At 33.2% G+C, this 18,819-nt stretch overlaps 1 protein-coding gene across 1 annotated transcript; it reads left to right on the forward strand.

The window, feature by feature from the left end:
* The first annotated feature begins 14,568 nt into the window (after positions 1 to 14,568).
* On the forward strand, positions 14,569 to 15,102 carry LOC125495535 (uncharacterized). The gene has a single exon (XM_048640285.1). It carries the CDS (start codon positions 14,569 to 14,571, stop codon positions 15,100 to 15,102), a length of 534 nt encoding a protein of 177 aa, XP_048496242.1.
* The last annotated feature ends 3,717 nt before the right edge of the window (positions 15,103 to 18,819 follow it).

Raw genomic sequence — 18,819 nt, forward strand, 5'->3', positions numbered from 1 at the left:
GGAATTAACGTCTCAAAAGAATTAAAATTCAATCACAGAAATATACATATGTATTAATTAGCAATTAATTTTCTATTATTTTTTATTTTTCTAGTATAGTTTACTTGAATAGTGTCACATAATAGTTATCCAGTTAGGAGTCGGTGTCATTCCTTTTGACTCTAATGACAAAATAACATTTGCTAATCTTGTTTTTTCTTTTCCTAAAACTGCTCTTCTCAAAAATAAAAATCATGTTATTGAAGAATGATACTCCCTCTGTTTTTTTTTATCTTTCTCACTTAGAATCTTGACACTATTCATGCATAGAGAGAATCTTCTCAAATGTTCTCAATTTATAAGAAAAAACATAGTCATGTGGGGTCTTGTTTGATTCGTCTCAATTAGTACTTTATTAATATTCAATCGTTATAATTTTTACTAATATATAATGAAAGATATTTAAGTTTTAAAACGTGCATTGGCAAACGTGCAAAGTCAAAGTAGGAATGATAAAAAAAAACAGAGGGAGTACTTTGCTGTAAATTCATTACTAAATTAGGGAATCTTGTAGATAAATTAGCGTGTTAATCCTCATAGTACTTTAGTGGGGCTAATATTATGCTAAGGACACAAATTAAACTCGACCTAATCGAATTTTCGTATTTTTGTATTAGCTTATCATTACAATATTTCTAACACTTTGCTCGTATCTTCATCGAATAATGATTAATCACTAATGGATAGTGGAGTGCAAATCCCTTATCCAAGACATAATTGTAATTTCACGCAGCGGGGAGGATTGGTAATTAACTTTGAAAAACAAAAATGAATTTTGTCTCTCCTCAATCCTCGTATTGTGTGAAAGCGACTAATATCTCATAAAAGAAAATAAAATTTCTCTGTCCTTTGTAGTATGTAGAGGTGGGCATGGGCTGGGCCGGCCCGGCCCGGCCCGTTGTTCGCTATGTGGGCTGCGGGTTTGTCACGGTCAAGAAATTTTATTTTCGGCCCGCACCGGCACGAGCCCGCGTGGGCCGGCCCGCGGGCCAAACGCTCCTTTCCTTTGTTTTTTTACCCTAAAACTGTCAAAAATAAAAATACAACATAAAACATGTATGGGCCGGCTCGCGGGAAGCACGAGCCCGGCCCGCGGGCCCGCGGGCCCCTGGGCCTGGGCCGGGCCGTGGACAAGTTTTTAAAATTTCAAGCTCGACCCGCCACTCATATCCCCAGCAGAATCGGGATGTCAGCTCTTTCTTGAGTCAGTTTCTCCGCCAATAGGCGAATAGCATAAGCTAAAACATTACCATTCTTAGACATTCTACTACACGACCTAAAATTAATGTAACTCTACTTTAGGTTTCGATACACAATTTTCATGTCATTCTCTATAAAGGCAACATTTGATTTGACCATACAAGATCGCATTAACATACAATTTCTCATAGAGTAATAATAATACCACAAAATAGCTCATCATCAATCATAGAATCATTCATGAATAATATTCACATCAAGAATAACACGTGTGAGGATCAATAAAAATTCAATCATAACAAATAAATAATAATATTCCCATTCACGTGCCAAAATAAAATTTTGCTCACTTGGATAACTAAATATTTACTTTTTTTTATTCCTCAAAAGATGCTAGTAGCAGTTTCTTTCCAAAATATAATATTGTAATATTCCTAAACAAAATAAGGGTACAAAAAAAATATTTAAATCATTGCTTGACTCATTATCCAATATTTATTCTCAAAGCATAAATACATAGCTAAATAATCTAGGGAGATACATTATTAATCCTATCCTTAATTTTCTTGTATTATTTTTCTGGAGTGAAAACTTCATTTTCAAAATCATCAACGTCCTTAGTGTTATAGTAGTAGCATCTTCTAGTCCTAATAGATCTTTGTATTTTCTAAGGCTGAGGCTCGTCTTCTTCTGACTCAATCACTCTTAAGTCTCATAACAGTATGGTAAATATTCATCCTGGTTCATCCTCTAGCACAGTCAAACTTGTGGAGAACCTCATTATCACTGTCTGGCATACCTACTCTAAGGATCCTACGCATGATAGACTTCTAGGCTAGTGTAGCTATCATAGTCAGACTCATATCCTCCATCATCCTCATCATAACTTAGTATAATAACAAATGATACTCTCACTTAGCATATAATCCCAACAATAAACAATAAGTAAGAATAACAACAGCATAAAGTATAGGAATAACTTAAACAGTTAGCAGGGAAGAAAATATAATCATACTGAGCTAACTATTTAATATAGACATATAATATTTCTATCCTATATGCCCTTCCTATACTACCCATCTCTCAAAAAATTCAAAATAAATTAAAAGTATTAAAATAAATGATATATAAATTTCGAATATAAAAAAAACAAAAAAAGAAGTTCGAATCTAAAACTTTTTTTGGACCAAATAAATAAAATAACAAAAAAAAATATCAGACCTTTAAAGAAAATAAATATTTTAAAATCTTGTGTCTAAAAGTTTCGAAGTAACTTGAACCAAACGAATAAGTAGGAGCTCGATTTCTGAGAATTTCATTTTAAGTAACTAGCTAGCTAGGCACCTAAATATTTAAAGTTGGTACGAAAGGCCAATAAACACTAAAGCTCCAACATACCACTTTGAAACACCCCGGATTCTCTATTTTTCAAAATACCTTTTTAATATAAAACTTAGACAATTATCAAAGTAGTATCGCCCGTGTGATAGCGTATCGGCTTATCAGAATCTTGCAGTGCAAAACATAATAAATAAATTTTGGAAATAAAACTTAGTCAACCAAAAAGTCAACTCTAAAAGTCAAATCAACAAAAGTCAAAGTCAACCTCAAAAGTTAAAATCAATGAAATAGTCAAAGTCAAAGAAGAAAAGTATAAAGTCAAATAAAATATATAGTCAACACAAGCTCTCCAATCCCGAACCCATGATGCATCACCTTCAAACCTGTAATGAATAACTTAGTCAACTATTGATTCCTAGAGATTGTTCACCAAATGGGTCATCACAGTATCAATAAGACATAGCTACAATCAACACATACACATAAAGCATGTAATTAACAAAGCTAAGTACTACTTCATAAATAAACAATCCTAGCATGATGGTAATAAATAATAAACAAGGATAAATAATAATAAAATGACATTGCAGACTACTTTTATTGAAATAAACTTCACAATTAACTAATAGATTAATTAATTTAGATGAAATAGTCTTGAACGAGCTAATTGTCTAAACCAAAACCAGTCTTCAATCTAGAAGACAAAATACGGGAGCGACTCCGTATTCCCCTGACCTACGATATCGGGGAACCTTTAAAACAAAAATAGGACACAGTGACCAATCTGGTCCAAGAAAAGCTATAGGCTACCATCATGTACTCCAACTCATACTTGTCCAACACTTCAGACGTGCACAGGTCTAAAGCTATTGATATCAACGTTTCAATTTACATGATTAATAATTTATTCACTTGTTATGACTCACAAGTAGGACAAGTAATATAATCACCAAAAAGTCATAAACTTCCATTTTTATCTTAAAATTAGATAAGGTGGTCAACAACTTACAACTAGAGATTAATTCTGACTTTCAAACCGGTCATAACCTTCCTTTATTCGTTAAACCAAGTCAACAACCAACCTTTCATAAGTATAAAAATCCACTTACCAAATAAGACCCCCGGTCCTCATAAAGTAATTAAATAATCCAAAAGGAACAACATGATTCAATCATGATCAAAACCAACATAAATATTAATCTTTCATGTGAATTAATAAAATTAAAGTTCCCGAATCCCATATGTTTGCGTCAAACTTCCATACAAACATAATATAAATATCATAACCAACATGCTTCACACTACAGCATAAAACATGCAAAACCAACTTGATAGAAATCACATATGAACTAGAAATAGTTCCCTATTCATGATACTACATAATCCTAATCCTTAGGACATGATAATAATCCAATCACACATAGGTATGTACGTACCTTGTGAAGACAAATCTAAAGGCCACTTTCACAACCTTAAAAGTCACCTAAAGATAATTCTCCAGTTAAAAATAACCAATATAATCCACAGTCAATACTTTATAAATTTCCAACTATAATAAAATACTTTTGTAGGTATAACAATTCACTTACCAAAGAAGGCCCTCAGTCCTTATAAAGTAATTGAATAATTCAAAGGGAATAACATGATTCAATCATGATCCTAACAAACATATATATTAATCCTTCATATGAATTAATATAATAATGTTCCCAAATCTCATATGTTTGCATCAATCTTTCATACAAACATAATATAAATATCATAAGCAACATGCTTCACACAATGGCATAAAACATACAAATCCAACTTAATAGAAATCACATATGAACTAATAATAGTTCCCTATACATGAGACTACATAAATCTCGTCCTTAGGACATGATACTAATTCAATCAACACATAGGTATGTACATACCTTGTGTAGACAAATCGAGATGCCACTTTCACAACCTTAAAAAGTAGCCTAATTAAAGAGAATTCTCCGCCTAAAACAACCAATATAAATCCACAATCAATGCTATATAAATTTACAGCAATAATAAAATACTCTAAACCCTTCTTAAAAGTGTTTAAAAACCTTTCCCACCATTAGAACTTAATTAGTAAAACCTCCTCGTATAGTACTACTACACTAGTTGTTCAAAACCCTTACAAACTTATATTTAAATCATAAAACATCCATCATTAATACCCTTTTTAAATTTTCAGCAACATATTATATACTAAATCTCTTTTTAAACATACTTAAAATGATAAGAATGATAGATAATATAAACTATTATATACTACTATGATTTTCCAACTCATATAACCCTAAAAATCCATGCTTTGATAATTAAAATCCCAATTCAAACAAAATTAGTAAATCTAAAATTTAATTACTTCATTACATAAATTATATAATCTTAGATTCATAATTAAATCATCAAACTATAACTTTTCAACATAATTAATCATATTAAAACAAACCCTTAAAATACAAATTTTGCATAAATAAAACTTGAGGAGGAAAAAATAACCAACAAAGAAGAGGAGGAGAAGGATGCATGACACTAGGCGGCAGCGGGTTGTCGGTAGTCGGTTGTGGTCGACAAACGGCGAGGATGAGCGAAGGCCAAAAGGAAGATAGAGAGAAAAAAAAAAGAAAAAAGAGAGAAGAAATAGAAGAGGGTGGCCGAAAGTGAGGAGGGAAGAGAGAAAAAAAAGTGTGGAAATTTTGGGGTTTTGGGGATTTATAAAGTTTTCCCCTTTTGGGCTTAGAAAAAGGTGATTGGGCTAAAAAAAATTATTTAATGCTTAATGAGTTGGGCGGTTGGGGTTCCTCAAACCCAATTTAAAAGTTCTTTCCACAAACCAAAAATTATTTTAAGCTTTTGAAGAGTATTTCAAAGTATGACAAACTAAAATGATTGACTTTTTAAATCTTAAAATAATTCCTTTGACTTTTAGATAGTCAACCTTGTGAGGAAATAAATTATATAAATGCTAATGCATACTAAATATATATATATATAAATATACATTAAAATACATTTATAAAATGCATAAATTTACAGGGGATTACATACTTAGAATGTATAATTCAACTATGTATTGGGTTTTGGATATATTTTGGTATGTGTTGGTAATAGTATGATGTTTTACACTTACATACACAATGCACTTTAAACTACTAAAAAAAACTAATATGAACCTGGTGCACACTAATTAGTGTGCACCCGATCCATATCACGTGAGTTTAGGATAGTGTATATTGATATGATATAGTGTATGTTAATTTGATATAGTGTATGTTAAAATGATAAAGTATATGTTAAAATGATATAGTGTATGTTAAAATGATATAGTGTACGTATTTTTGATATAGTGTATCTATTTTTGATATAGTGTATGTTTCTGTAATGCGTTTAAGTAAATATTTTTCGATAGGATATAGTGTACCTAGTTATGATATAGTGTTCCTATAGGATCTAGTGTACCTAGTTATGATATAGTGTACCTCTGTACGATATAGTGTACGTAGTTATGATATAATGTATCTATTTTTGATATAGTGTACCTATGTATCATATAGTGTATCTATTTTTGATATAGTGTATAAGTGAGTACTTCTTAACCGGTCACATGCCTGGCCTGGTCCACACTATTTTTACTGTGAACCGGGTCCATGCAAGACGGACTGTTAAACTACTACTGCCAATGTGCCACCCATATATGTATAGTAGTGTTGTGTTACACTTGGAATTCCCATGTAATTACTCCTTTGATCCTACACTAATCTATCTGTACAAATATATTAAAAGGGGTGTGTGACAATGTATATACGCCACGTGGCACCTCTGTTACTCCAGTAGAATTGTGCAATGTGTACATAAGTCATATCAATTAACAAAAGTAATTACCTTGCAACAAGATTTGAACCCATGACCTCTAGCTATTATAATGACACAATTACCATCTCAACCAACTTTTAATCATGTTTTAAGTTTCCACATTATTATATTTGTACCTTTTTAAATGTTGAGTTTTCCTTAATATAGTTTAATGGGAATGGGAAAAATACATAACAAGTTCGAAAAATAATACCAACCGGCAACCCGGGGCAACGTCCGGGCCCAAATACTAATTTGATCCTAAAAGATGTAGCTTTTAATATAATTGTATTATGGGTTAGTGACAGATAGTAGCGAAATGCAATAATCTTACATTGAATATGCAATATTGCACCACTGTTATTAATGGTTAGTAATATTATTCAAGTGAATATTATTAATGTGAATACCACAGTGTATACAATGGCTATTAATGGTTCGTGGCAGACAGTAGTAAGTGAATATTATTCAAGTGAATACCACAGTATATAAAAAAATGATTTTGTTCGATTAAAAATGTATATGTATTTTATGTTTGTTGGTAATAGTTATTAATAAAGAATGAAGAATTATTTGACAGGACTGCACCCGGAGAGGAGTATGTGACATTTATAATACCTTTTTTGGGTTGGTATGAAAACAACACAAAGTTTGGAAAGCATTAATAGCTTCTTTGATGGTTATGTGCACAAGAATACAAAGTTGGTGGACTTTATTGAACAATATTGCAATGAAATGGAGACGAGGACGAATTGAGAGAAAGCGACTTATGCTAACTTTAGTAGTTATGTAAAGAAGCTTGCAACGAACTTGAAAGTTTGAAAAGGTGTTTCATGGTATTTGAGGAGATGCTAAATTCAATGAAGTACAAGCAAAATGCTTGAATATATGTACGTTCATTGGACAGGGTTAACACAAATAAGTGATGGTGTGTTGGAGAAGTATACATTTGCCGATGTGGTTTGGGTGGTATGTAAGAAAACAAGGAATGAGATAGCTTTGTCTAAGAGGAGGACGTATTGTGTGAAAATTGATAAAGTTACCATATAGGCATCGTGTGAATGTAAGTTATTTCAATCGCATGTTATGATGTTCTTAATATTAGTGAGATTCCACAAAAGTACATATTGAATCGGTGGTGGAAAGATGTTTGTCGAAGGCATACAATGGCTAAGGTTGCGTACCATGACCCTTCTAAAATGGAAGAGGTGATGTGCTACGATAAGATGATGGACACTTTTGAACCCATATGTTTGAAGGCGTCCCATTATGGAGAATCGGATATAGTGGTTGAAACAGTGCAATTGTTGGATGTTCGTCTAGAAGAAAGGCATGCAATGAAAACAACGCTGAATGGAAAGGTGGCACGCACCCCATCATCGGTTGGGAACAACATTATAAAAAAAACAGGACACCGGCTTATGTTTGTAAAGGGCAACCGAAAATTTAAAATAAAATTAATACAATATTAAATTACAAGTGAATGAGCAAATAATTTTAGAAAAACTTAAAATTAGAAAATCTTAAGCAACGCGTTACATTTACTAATAGATCCGTAAAAGATGAAATTAGTAAATTTTCATTTATGTAAAAACATAAAATCCTTGTAATATTACCCATATAGTACCATAAATACACTTACCCCGAATTCAGAAAAAATTTACACTCCAAACTTTCAAGTTTTTGCACTGCATATGAGAGATGAAGAATTTTTAGGGAAAAAAGATAAAATTAGAGGTTTTCAGTGCATTTGCGAGAGAAAAAAAATTCAACTGCAAAATTCAAGTTTTCAAGACGAATACACTTACCCCAAATTTGGAAAAAAAATTACACTCTAAAATTTCAAGTTTTCCACCTCGGATGAGAGACGAAGAATTTTTGGAGCAAAGCATATGAAATTAGAGATATTTCAGTGCATTCGCGAGAGAGAAAAAACTCCTCTATACAAATTTTAGAGAAGAGAAGGTAATAAAATAGGAGAGAAGAAAGAGTCATTATGACAGAGGAGATATAAATGAGTTGCTTTTAGCCTTTCACACAGTACAGAGGACAGATAAGAGATAAATTTTGCTTTTTCAGAATTAGCAATCCTCCCCCTGCGAGAAATTACAATTATGTCCTGGATAGTGAATTTGCAAATCAACTGTCCGTTAGTGATTTATCATGCCTCTATCTTCAGCTGTATTGATTGCACATGGAGTGATCATCTTCGTTTTGTATATATATTGCTAACCCTGGCCTCAATACCTCTAAATTAAGAAACACTACCTTCAAACCATCATCTTCTAAGATTCTTCCTTCCTAATTAAGCTTCCAAAATTTTGGACATGCACTATGCAGACCATTAAAATTCAATTTAAATCCTACAATCACAAATTTAAACACAAATCCCCTCATTATGAATCCTAATTTCAATTTCCAACCCTAAAATCTCTAACTTAAAACCCTGATTTTAATTATACAATCATAAATGTCGAATTGTGATAATTTTGATACAAGCCATCTTAAATGTATAAAAACATATGCAAAGAATTAATGAATTTGGCATAGAACTTTGATCTTTAATCTCCAACTGGGAAGAAGGTTCAGGGAGAAGTGAGCTTGTAGGTCCTATTGATGATTCATATACCTTATTTTGATTTTTTTTGCAAATATTATAAAATCTATTATATATATATAGGATCACGTGATAACCACCACTTACGATGAAAATTGCAACATAAAATGAGCAAAAAATTTCTCAAAATGAGCAAAATGATAAAAAAAAGAGTAAATATTTCTTTAAATATGAACAAAATTATGAAATGAGTAAAAAAAAACATAAAATGAACAAACACAAAAGTTTTTTAAAATGAGCAAAAACATAAAATAAGAAAAAACTTGTTAAAATGAGCGAAAGTTTTCTAAAATGAGCAAAAATATAAAATGAGCAAAAAGGTCGGTTTTCAGGTTAAGGATAGTGTTTAGTGGATCCTACCTCTACGTATATCAGTTTTTAGTTTAGGGTTAGTTTCTAGTGTGTGTGTGTGTATATATATATATATATATATATATATATATATATATATATATATTATATATATATATATATATATATATTTACCCTCCTAGAAAATTTTGAGCCCAATTTTTTTTTAAAATTTTTTGTTTCCAATATTCATTTTTTGGAGTTACATCACTTTTTCATATAAGTTACATCACTTATTCATAAGGGTTATAGCGTGTAAAATTCATTATTATTTCTCATGTAAGTATGCATTCTCATATGAACTCACTTATATATACATATATACTCCCTCCTTTTCCTAAAGATCTTCCTTGTTACTATTCCTACAGATATAAAGGAGGATTCATTTGTGTGGGGTGTTGGGTGGGTAAAGTAGGAAAGAGAAAGGGGTTAAGAAAAATAAAAAATAAAAAGGAGTTAAAGTAGGAGAGAGAAAGAGAGTAAAATTGAATTAATAATGTAATGGTGGACCATGTGATAGGGACATGAGTGGGTAAAAAGGAGAAAAAGTTCCAAATAAGGAATAAAGTAAAAGAGGAAAGATCTTTTGGAAACGCACTTAAACGGAAATTAAAGAGGGATGATCTTTAGGAAACGGAGGGAGAATATATATATATATATATATATATATATATATATATATATATATATCGTGAGAATCGTTCATTTTACGCAGATTTGCCTCATTTCACAATATTTTTACTCATTTTATGTTTTGCTTATTTTATGTTTTTGCTCATTTAAGATTTGTATGCATATTTCAATATTTTTTGCTCATTTTACATTTTGCTCAATTTACATTTTTGCTCATTTTAGTGATTCTCACCATAAAATGATTCTTACTAGAAAAAATACACACACCGCGCGCACACAAGCACAAACACTTACTTTTATATATATATATATATATATATATATATATATATATATATATATATATATATATATTGTGACGGAGCCACTGCTGGTCATGGTGGGTCACTTGACTCACCATTCCCAAAAAGAAAAATTTACAAATAGTAGAACTATAGTAGTATGAAGCTGGGGGGGATCTTGCCATGAATTTTCAGGGTTCTTTTCTATTGGTTTTTCACCCTCGTATGGTGGAATTGATGTTTAATCTATTCACTTTTATAGATAAAAAATAACCTATTAAACATCAATTCCACCATTCCCAAAAAGAAAAATTTACAAATAGTAGAACTATAAGTATCTTTTTTAGATTTTATTTTTTGAATAAAATGGGAAATCCCCAAGTTAGAAAGTAGATTAATTTCTATACTTATAAAGTTGAGGAGACAGAATGAGGATATGAAATAAGGAGGAAGAATAAAAGAAAGAGGGTTTGTACTCTTTGTAGGTGGATTAGTAAGCAATGGTGAGGTAAAAAATAAAAATGCATTCACTAGTAGAAAAAGGACGATTTGCGTCCCCTGATTTGCGTCGCACAGACACGAAAGTGACGCAAAAAACCTATTTGCATCGCATGACAAACAGAGTACGATGCAAAACATGGGTACACGTACCAGATACGAGCTATATGCGTCGCACGTACCTTAAGTGCGTTGCAAAAAATCAATTTGCGTCGCACCTCAATCAACGTGCGACGCACATACCCAGCCCAATTTGCGTCGCACCGTATTTAATGTGCGACGCAGATACCAAGGCCCACTCATTTTTATTTCAAAAACCATGCATGCCGCGTCACTCAACCCTAATTCCTCACTTATTCTCTTCAGCCATTTCAACTTTCATCATATCTCTCTCCACCTCCCTCTCCCTCTCCCTCACTCAACCGTAACTCTCAAAGCTTCAGCGACGATTTTTCGGCGAATCTTCTTCTTCACCAACAACGACAACACCATTTCCGGCGAGCGAATGTTCAGCATCGAAGACCCGACAACACCAACATCGACGATTTTTCATCCTTTTTTTCACCGACGAGTTCGAATTCCTCGCTACTGTTTTCTCAAATTCAAGAACGAAAATTCAAGAAGAACGAGTTTTGAAGAAAGAACGAGGTTCGCTCTGATTTTGGCGATTTAGGTTTTTTTTAATATATTTAGTGTAATTTCATTCTTGCATGTTAGATCTGATTTTGTTTTTTTAGGTTCAATTTTTTTAATTTCGTTTTTTATATGTTAGATCTGAATATTTAAGTTTGCTCTGATTTTGGCGATTTCGTTTTTTTAATTTTTAATTTTGTATAGATTATGGTTGATTGATTTTGTTGATTTTGTAAAAACTAACTTCTAATTTTATGTTTTCTTTGTCGATTTTGATTGGAGACTCTTGATTGGAAGACTCAAGTATCAAGTTTGGCAATAATCAAGCGTGATATCAACTTCTTCTTTGGACTTCTTTTTTCATTAAAAAAACATGGCATACAAAGAAGCAACTGTGGTTTGTTGTTTCTCATTGGAGCATCAGTTGCTCTTCATTGACAAAATGAATTGGTCCAGATTGCTGGAAAATGCCGAAGCAACAATGAACTTAAAGAAACCGAGGGAGTTCCAGCACAGGATCTTCTATCAGATTGCAATAGGTTAATACTTGACCCTTGGGTGTTTTCCACTTTGTTTCCACAAGATCTGTAATTAGGCTTTTTTTTAATTTTCGTTTTTTTAAAAAAAATCTGTAATTCTGTAATATATTGACAGTTACTCTTGTAGTATATTTCTCTTCTGTAATTTCTCTATAATTTCCTCATTTTGATTTTCTATAATTTTATCCTTTTGGTTTGTAAAAAACATCCCTTCTATTCAATGTAGAATTACTGTTTGAATTCCAATTGTTTTTCTGTAATGTATTGTTCGTGAGTTTTTTTTTTAATAAATGGCAATTTGCGTCGGATGGGGTGATATGTCCGACGCAAATCAGTGTTTAAGGGCTATGTAAACCTGGGCAGCATGTGGGTGGGAGCTTTGCGTCGTATGTTGGCCATGTGCGACGCAGATGAGTGATTTGCGTCGCACGTTGCACTGGGTGCGATGCAAATTCCCGAGCCATTTGCATCGCACCGTATACAACGTGCGACGCAAATAGCTAAACGATCTGCGTCGTTTCCGCATACGACGCAGATCAATTATAGGTCATCTGCGTCGAGACCTGTGCCGTCGGACCTAAGTCCGACGCAAATAGGGGTCCCAGGTCCGACGCAAATCAACCTTTTTCTACTAGTGATTGTGCCGAGGAAGCCATTTATCTCTTTCCTTTTTTTCTTTTCTCTTTTTTAGTATGAGAGTACATAATGATTTTTAGTTACTATGAAGAAGAGGAACAATAGCAGGAAAGACTTGATGGCAATGAAGTTAGATATGAATAAAGCCTATGACATAATAGAGTGGGGATTCCTACGAAAATTATTGTTGACTATGGGATTCGATGGCAGATGGGTGAACTTGTTGATGAGTTGTATTACCTCAGTATCTTATTCTTTCATTGTTAATGGAAGAGTGAGTGGTTCAGTATCACCCTCCAGAGGATTACGTCAGGGTGATCCTTTATCGCCCTTTTTGTTTATTATGGTTGCTGATGCCTTTTCGCAGATGATCCAACAAAAGGTCACCACTAGAGCACTTCATGAGGCTAGAGCTAGTCGAAATGGTCCGGAAATCTCACACCTTCTTTTTGCAGATGACAGTCTTCTCTTTACAAGGGCTGCCCGTCAGGAATGCTTAACAATAGTTGATATATTCAACCAGTATGAAGCAGCATCCGGGCAGAAAATTAATTATGAAAAGTCCGAGGTTTCCTTCAGTAAAGGGGTTAGATGTGAGAAAAAAGAAGAGTTGATTGATATTCTCGATATGAGGCATGTTGATAGACACCAAAAGTATATTGGTATCCCTACCTTTAGTGGCAGATCTAAAAAGGTGATGTTTCGGGAACTTTTAGATAGAATGTGGAAGAAGTTGAGGGGACGAAAAGAGAAGTTGTTATCTAGAGCGGGAAAGGAGGTTCTTATTAAAGCAGTAATTCAAGCCCTTCCTAATTATCTGATGGGTGTTTATAAAATTCATGTTGCTGTTATTCAGGAAATCCACTCGGTGATGGCTCAATTTTGGTGGGGAGGGAGAGGTGAAGAAAGGAAAATGCACTGGTTGAGCTGGGAAAAAATGTTTAAGCCCAAGTGTATGGGTAGGATGGGGTTTAAAGATCTTGCAGTTTTCCATGATGCTCTGCTTGGAAAACAAGTTTGGCGCCTGATACATTATAAACACTCTCTTGCCAATCGTATTATGAGTGCGAAATATTACCCCCATTGTGACATCCTTTCGGCAAGGCTAAGGTTTTCTAATAGATATGTGTCGCGTAGTATTTGGGGAGCCAAGAATTTGGTGATGGAGGGCTTACTCTGGAGAGTTGATAATGGAAAGCAGATTGATTTATAGGGGGATCCTTGGGTTGGAGATGAAGAGGGAAGATTTATTAAAAGCAGTCGTGTGGATGGGTTTAATGTAGTAGGTGACTTGATTGATGAGGCTAGAAAAGAGTGGAGAGTAGAGGTGGTGGAATAACATTTTAATGAGAGAGACCAACGTTGTATCATGTTTATACCTTTAAGTTCAAGAGATTTGCAAGATGAGTTGACATGGGCTTACTATAAAGATGGGGCTTACTCGGTGAAAACGACGTACATGCTAGGGAAAGGAGGTAATTTGGAGGATTTCCATAGAGCTTGGGGCATCTTGTGGAGCTTGGAGTTTTCACCAAAAGTTCGTCATTATCTGTGGCGAGCTTGCACCAACTCGCTTCCGATAAGGGAGCTTCTTCATAGGCGACATCTTGTTGAGGATCCTTGTTGTCCGTGTTGCTTAGGCCATGTGGAAACTCAACATCATATGCTGTTTTTTTTCTCGAGTGTGTCGATTTTGTGGGAAGAATTGGGTTGCCGTGTTTTGTTGCAAGGTATCGAAGATGAAAGCATATGCAAAACCCTTGAAAGATGGAGTTCTCTTGATTCAAAAGTTGTTCAAAAAGGCAGCTACATTATGTGGAATGCATGGGCGGTGTGAAACAAGAAGGTATTTGAAAATCAAAGCCAACATGTTACCGTGGTTAGCCAACGAATCCAAAGGCAAGTTGACGAACATAATCAATATACAATGATTTATGGGAGCAATTCGAGGCCTCTAGGAAGCAGTCCAACTCAATGGTGTGCGCCCCCCTCTGAGGTGATCAAACTAAATGCGGATGCATCTATTAGCAATGATGGGTGGGTTGGCTTAGGAGTTGTGGCTCGTGACCCGAGTGTGCAAGTGATTTTTGCGGCGGTTAGAAGATGTCGTGCCTATTGGCCCTCGGAGGTGGCCGAATGTAAGGCTGTTCATATGGCCCTAAGATTAACTATTTCGCACGGCTTATCCCATGTTATTTTTGAGTCGAATTTGCAGGTGGTCTCCTCCAAACTCTCCAAGGCTGCATTATATTTTTCAGATTTGGATCCCATTTTTGGTAATGTCCTCTCCATGTGTAACACTTTTATTTCCATTCGTTTTAGCCATGTCAAAAGAGATGGAAATACTGTTGCCCATAATTTAGCTAGAGTAGTGCCGTTTGTAGTTGAGCAATGTTGGGAACGTCATAGTCCTAGCGATGTTGCCCCTTATGTATTCATGGACTCTTTGTCCCTTGATTAATGCACTTCTCTTTTCCCTCAAAAAAAAAATACTCTCACTATTTTTTTATCATTCTCACTTAGAGTCTTAACACTATTTAGAGAGAATCTTCTCCAGTTTTTTCAATTTATCAAAAGAAATATAATCATGTGGGATCTTGTTTGATTCATCTCAATTAGTACTTTATTAATATTCTATCGTTATAATTTTAACTAATATATAATGAAAGGTATTTAAGTTCAAAGATGTGTTTTGGAAGACGTGCACAGGAAAGTGAAAAAAGATTTTTTTAAAAAAAGAGGGAGTAGTTGGGTGTACTTTTTTTGTGATATGAATGTGTAATTATTCATATTTTTCAAGACATCTATATAAATATATTAAAAGGCATTCATAAACAAGGACCTGTGAGACGTGGCACTCTCCCTAGAGAGTTTTAGTTCATGTAATCCATCTACAACAAAATAATTAGAATTGCATGGTACAGGTTTTGATCCCATGACCTCAAGTTCATATACTAAAGTATTAACCACTAGACGAAGTTGTATTTAAAGTTTTCATTTTAAAGTACAATAATAATAAATGAAATTTTTTCTTACCCTGGGCTGCCTAGTACGTAACTAGTTATATATAATTGTATAACTTCATATGTGGTAGTGACTTAAACATATGTCCTCTGTTCTAAAATAAGTGAAACACTGCTCTTACACATCTCTCACATAAAAACGAGAAATGTTTTAACTTGTTTCAGAATGGAGGAAATATATTTTAGTTATCTGTAATATTTTTAAAAAGATTTATTGACCGAATGTCTTACCCGTTTATTGAATTTCGCCATTTTTCTTTCCGGTATTCGTTCTCTTATCCGTCCAGATGCTAAATAGATTATCTAAATGCCTAAATCTTAATTTTAATTGTTTGTTGTTAAGCCGATATTTTCACATTGTAATATAATTATTAGTTTTGAAATGCTATTTTGAATTTTTTTTAAAAAAATTCATTGATAGGACAAAAACATTACAAATAATTTGTAGTAATCCACCATTCATAAATTCCTAGATCTGCAAATATATATATATATATATATATATATTTATTTAATATTATGGTGACCCTTTCTCTTATTTTTACGAGCACACAAATATATGAACCCCACTCCTCGCTCCAAAATATTGTTGCAAATTGGTGGAGCAGTAGTGTTTTCCTTATAATAAAAAAGAATGAAAAAAAGTAAGTGGTGCAGTAGTCTAGCTTCTAAATTATAGCCTATAGCAGCCATCTTCCTAACCTATTGGGCCTTCTGTCTCATGTTTCTCATCTAGTCCACTCGTAGCACTCCTCTACACAACTCAACCCACTAAGCTCATCTCCCCGTGCCCGACACTCCTATCTGCCTGCTCCTGCCTCACCTTTCTCGAGGTCCAGCTACAGCAAGCCCACAACTTTCCCTCCTTCCAAGCCTACTTGTCTCTGCTCAACCACCAACGTTTCATCCTATGACCACTGGCACATTCAAAACCAAATTTCCATTCGACCTCTCGCCCCACGGGCCCAAACACCTCCACCAATCTGTTCTCTTCCCACAAGAATCCGAAACTAGCTTCCGTGGACCGTGATTCCATCTATTCTTCCTCTTTGTTATGCTACTTCTAGTACTATTGTCTATTGTGAATCTGTGATAATGTTTATATACTCCATGACTCATGAGTCCATGTATCATAGTGATGTTCGACATTAGCACAATATGTCGAGATGAACCTCTATTAAATAGAGTGATCATAAGGTTTATATTTTATATTCTTGAGTTTGTGAGGCCAAGTCTCACTAGAGTTACTTTGCAGGTGGGATTTTCTTACCTACCCCCTCACTCTCAAAGTGCATTGACTTCGTAACTAGGGTTGGATTGACATGTGCGAGATTTCGGTCAGTATGACACTTCTCCGTTACCAATCAAAAAAATGTTGAGATGAACATCTCATTTTGGCACGACAAGGTAGTTGTAGAACATGTTCAGGCGGTGCATGTCTTTTCTTCTTAACACTATGCTAATATTCTCGACTCTTTCTTGAATGCAAATCCTAATTGAGTGTTCTCTTTTATGTCATTTGTGGGGGTGTGAAACATAATTTTTATAAATTCTTTAAATTTACAATGTTATTTTACTATATGTTTTATAAATATTCTTTAAATTTACAATGTTATTTAGTATATATTTTATAAATATTAGATTAAGTCCAATTGTAATTCTACTTGCATTCGAATTATACATATTATTTTGTTGTTCAAAGAAATCTGATACAATTGATCCGTTCCAAGATTTTGGATATTCAATTCTTTTTTTACATTTCTATTGGATCGGGTATTCTGGAAAAATCCTATCGGACATGAATCATAAAAATTTTATTTTAAATATCCGAATTTTATTTTTAAAGTACTAAAATTTTCTTTTTCTAATGATATATATGACAAAACTTTGGATATTTAAGCAGAAATTAAAGCTTATACAAAAGATTAGGACAAAATAAATAAATATATATATATACTTCCTCCGTTTCTTAATAAGTGCAACATAGAGAAAGTGGGGGAATACCAAGGAATGTAGAGAGAGAAAGTTGGGACCACAATAAAGTAGAGTAATTCAAGTGATGAAACAAAAAAGTTGTGGTCCCCTCTTGCTTTTTGGTGGCATATTTGTAATAATATTGAACGTTTTTTACCATTTTGAGCTTGGTTGCACTTATTGTGACTATTCCAAATAAGGAGAATGTTGCACTTATTAAGAAACGGAGGTAGTATATATATATATATATATATATATATATATATATATTATATTATATATTATATATATATATATATATATATATATAAGCCAAGGGAGGAGGTGTGGTGTCCTCTTTTGAAGTGACTAAAATACCCTTTAATAATTTAAAATAGCATATTTTTTTACAAAAAAATTGAAAAATGAGAATCAATAAAACTTGCCAGAATGGAATATGCAATACCATTAATAACTTGACAAACTAGATTGACACAATCAATTCACGAAATCAATTAGAATCTTCAACCAAAAATAGTTAGCAACATATCGTGATAACATAATATTTCATATATACAAAGTTCAAACAATATGGTTTATTAACATCTATAATTGTTAAAGAACTATACTAAAGTCGCTGAAAAGAAAATTATTAAATCATCGACCAAATTTTACAGTGACGGTATTGAACAGTTAAAAATCATTCACTTTTAATTTAAAAAGATAATAACATCTACAAAAAAGACCTCAATAATTTACATCTCTATCAAAATAATTTTAGATGAAAAAACATGTCCATTTATTTATAACTACATAAGATTGTCGACGCACGCATCGCGTGCATATGCAACTAGTATTATATAAGGGAAGGGGGAGTAATGGTGTCCTCTTTCGAAATGCCTATTTTGCCCCCTTCTCATACAATTGAGAAAATCACGTTATAAAAATCACGCAAATCACTCAAATAATCCGAAAACTTTATTAAAACTTAAAATTGGCATACAAACTAAAACTAATAACCTAAAGTCAATACATACAAAACATTTACAAAAAATTTACTTACAAATCACTATTCTCAAGAACCATTCACAATTAATGGGTCATGATAAAAAAAATAGAGGTGTATTTGTAGTGAAATAAATTTAGAAGTTAGACAAGGAAAAAAATTATTTACTTTTTTATAGTTTCCTATATATAATGAA

This window comes from Beta vulgaris, chromosome 3, assembly GCF_026745355.1.
Source record: "Beta vulgaris subsp. vulgaris cultivar EL10 chromosome 3, EL10.2, whole genome shotgun sequence".
NCBI classification, from domain to species: Eukaryota; Viridiplantae; Streptophyta; class Magnoliopsida; order Caryophyllales; family Amaranthaceae; genus Beta; species Beta vulgaris.

What these genes read in the sequence shown, in the direction of transcription:
- LOC125495535 (XM_048640285.1), top strand. Translation starts at nt 14,569, where the DNA reads ATGATTTATGGGAGCAATTCGAGGCCTCTAGGAAGCAGTCCAACTCAA.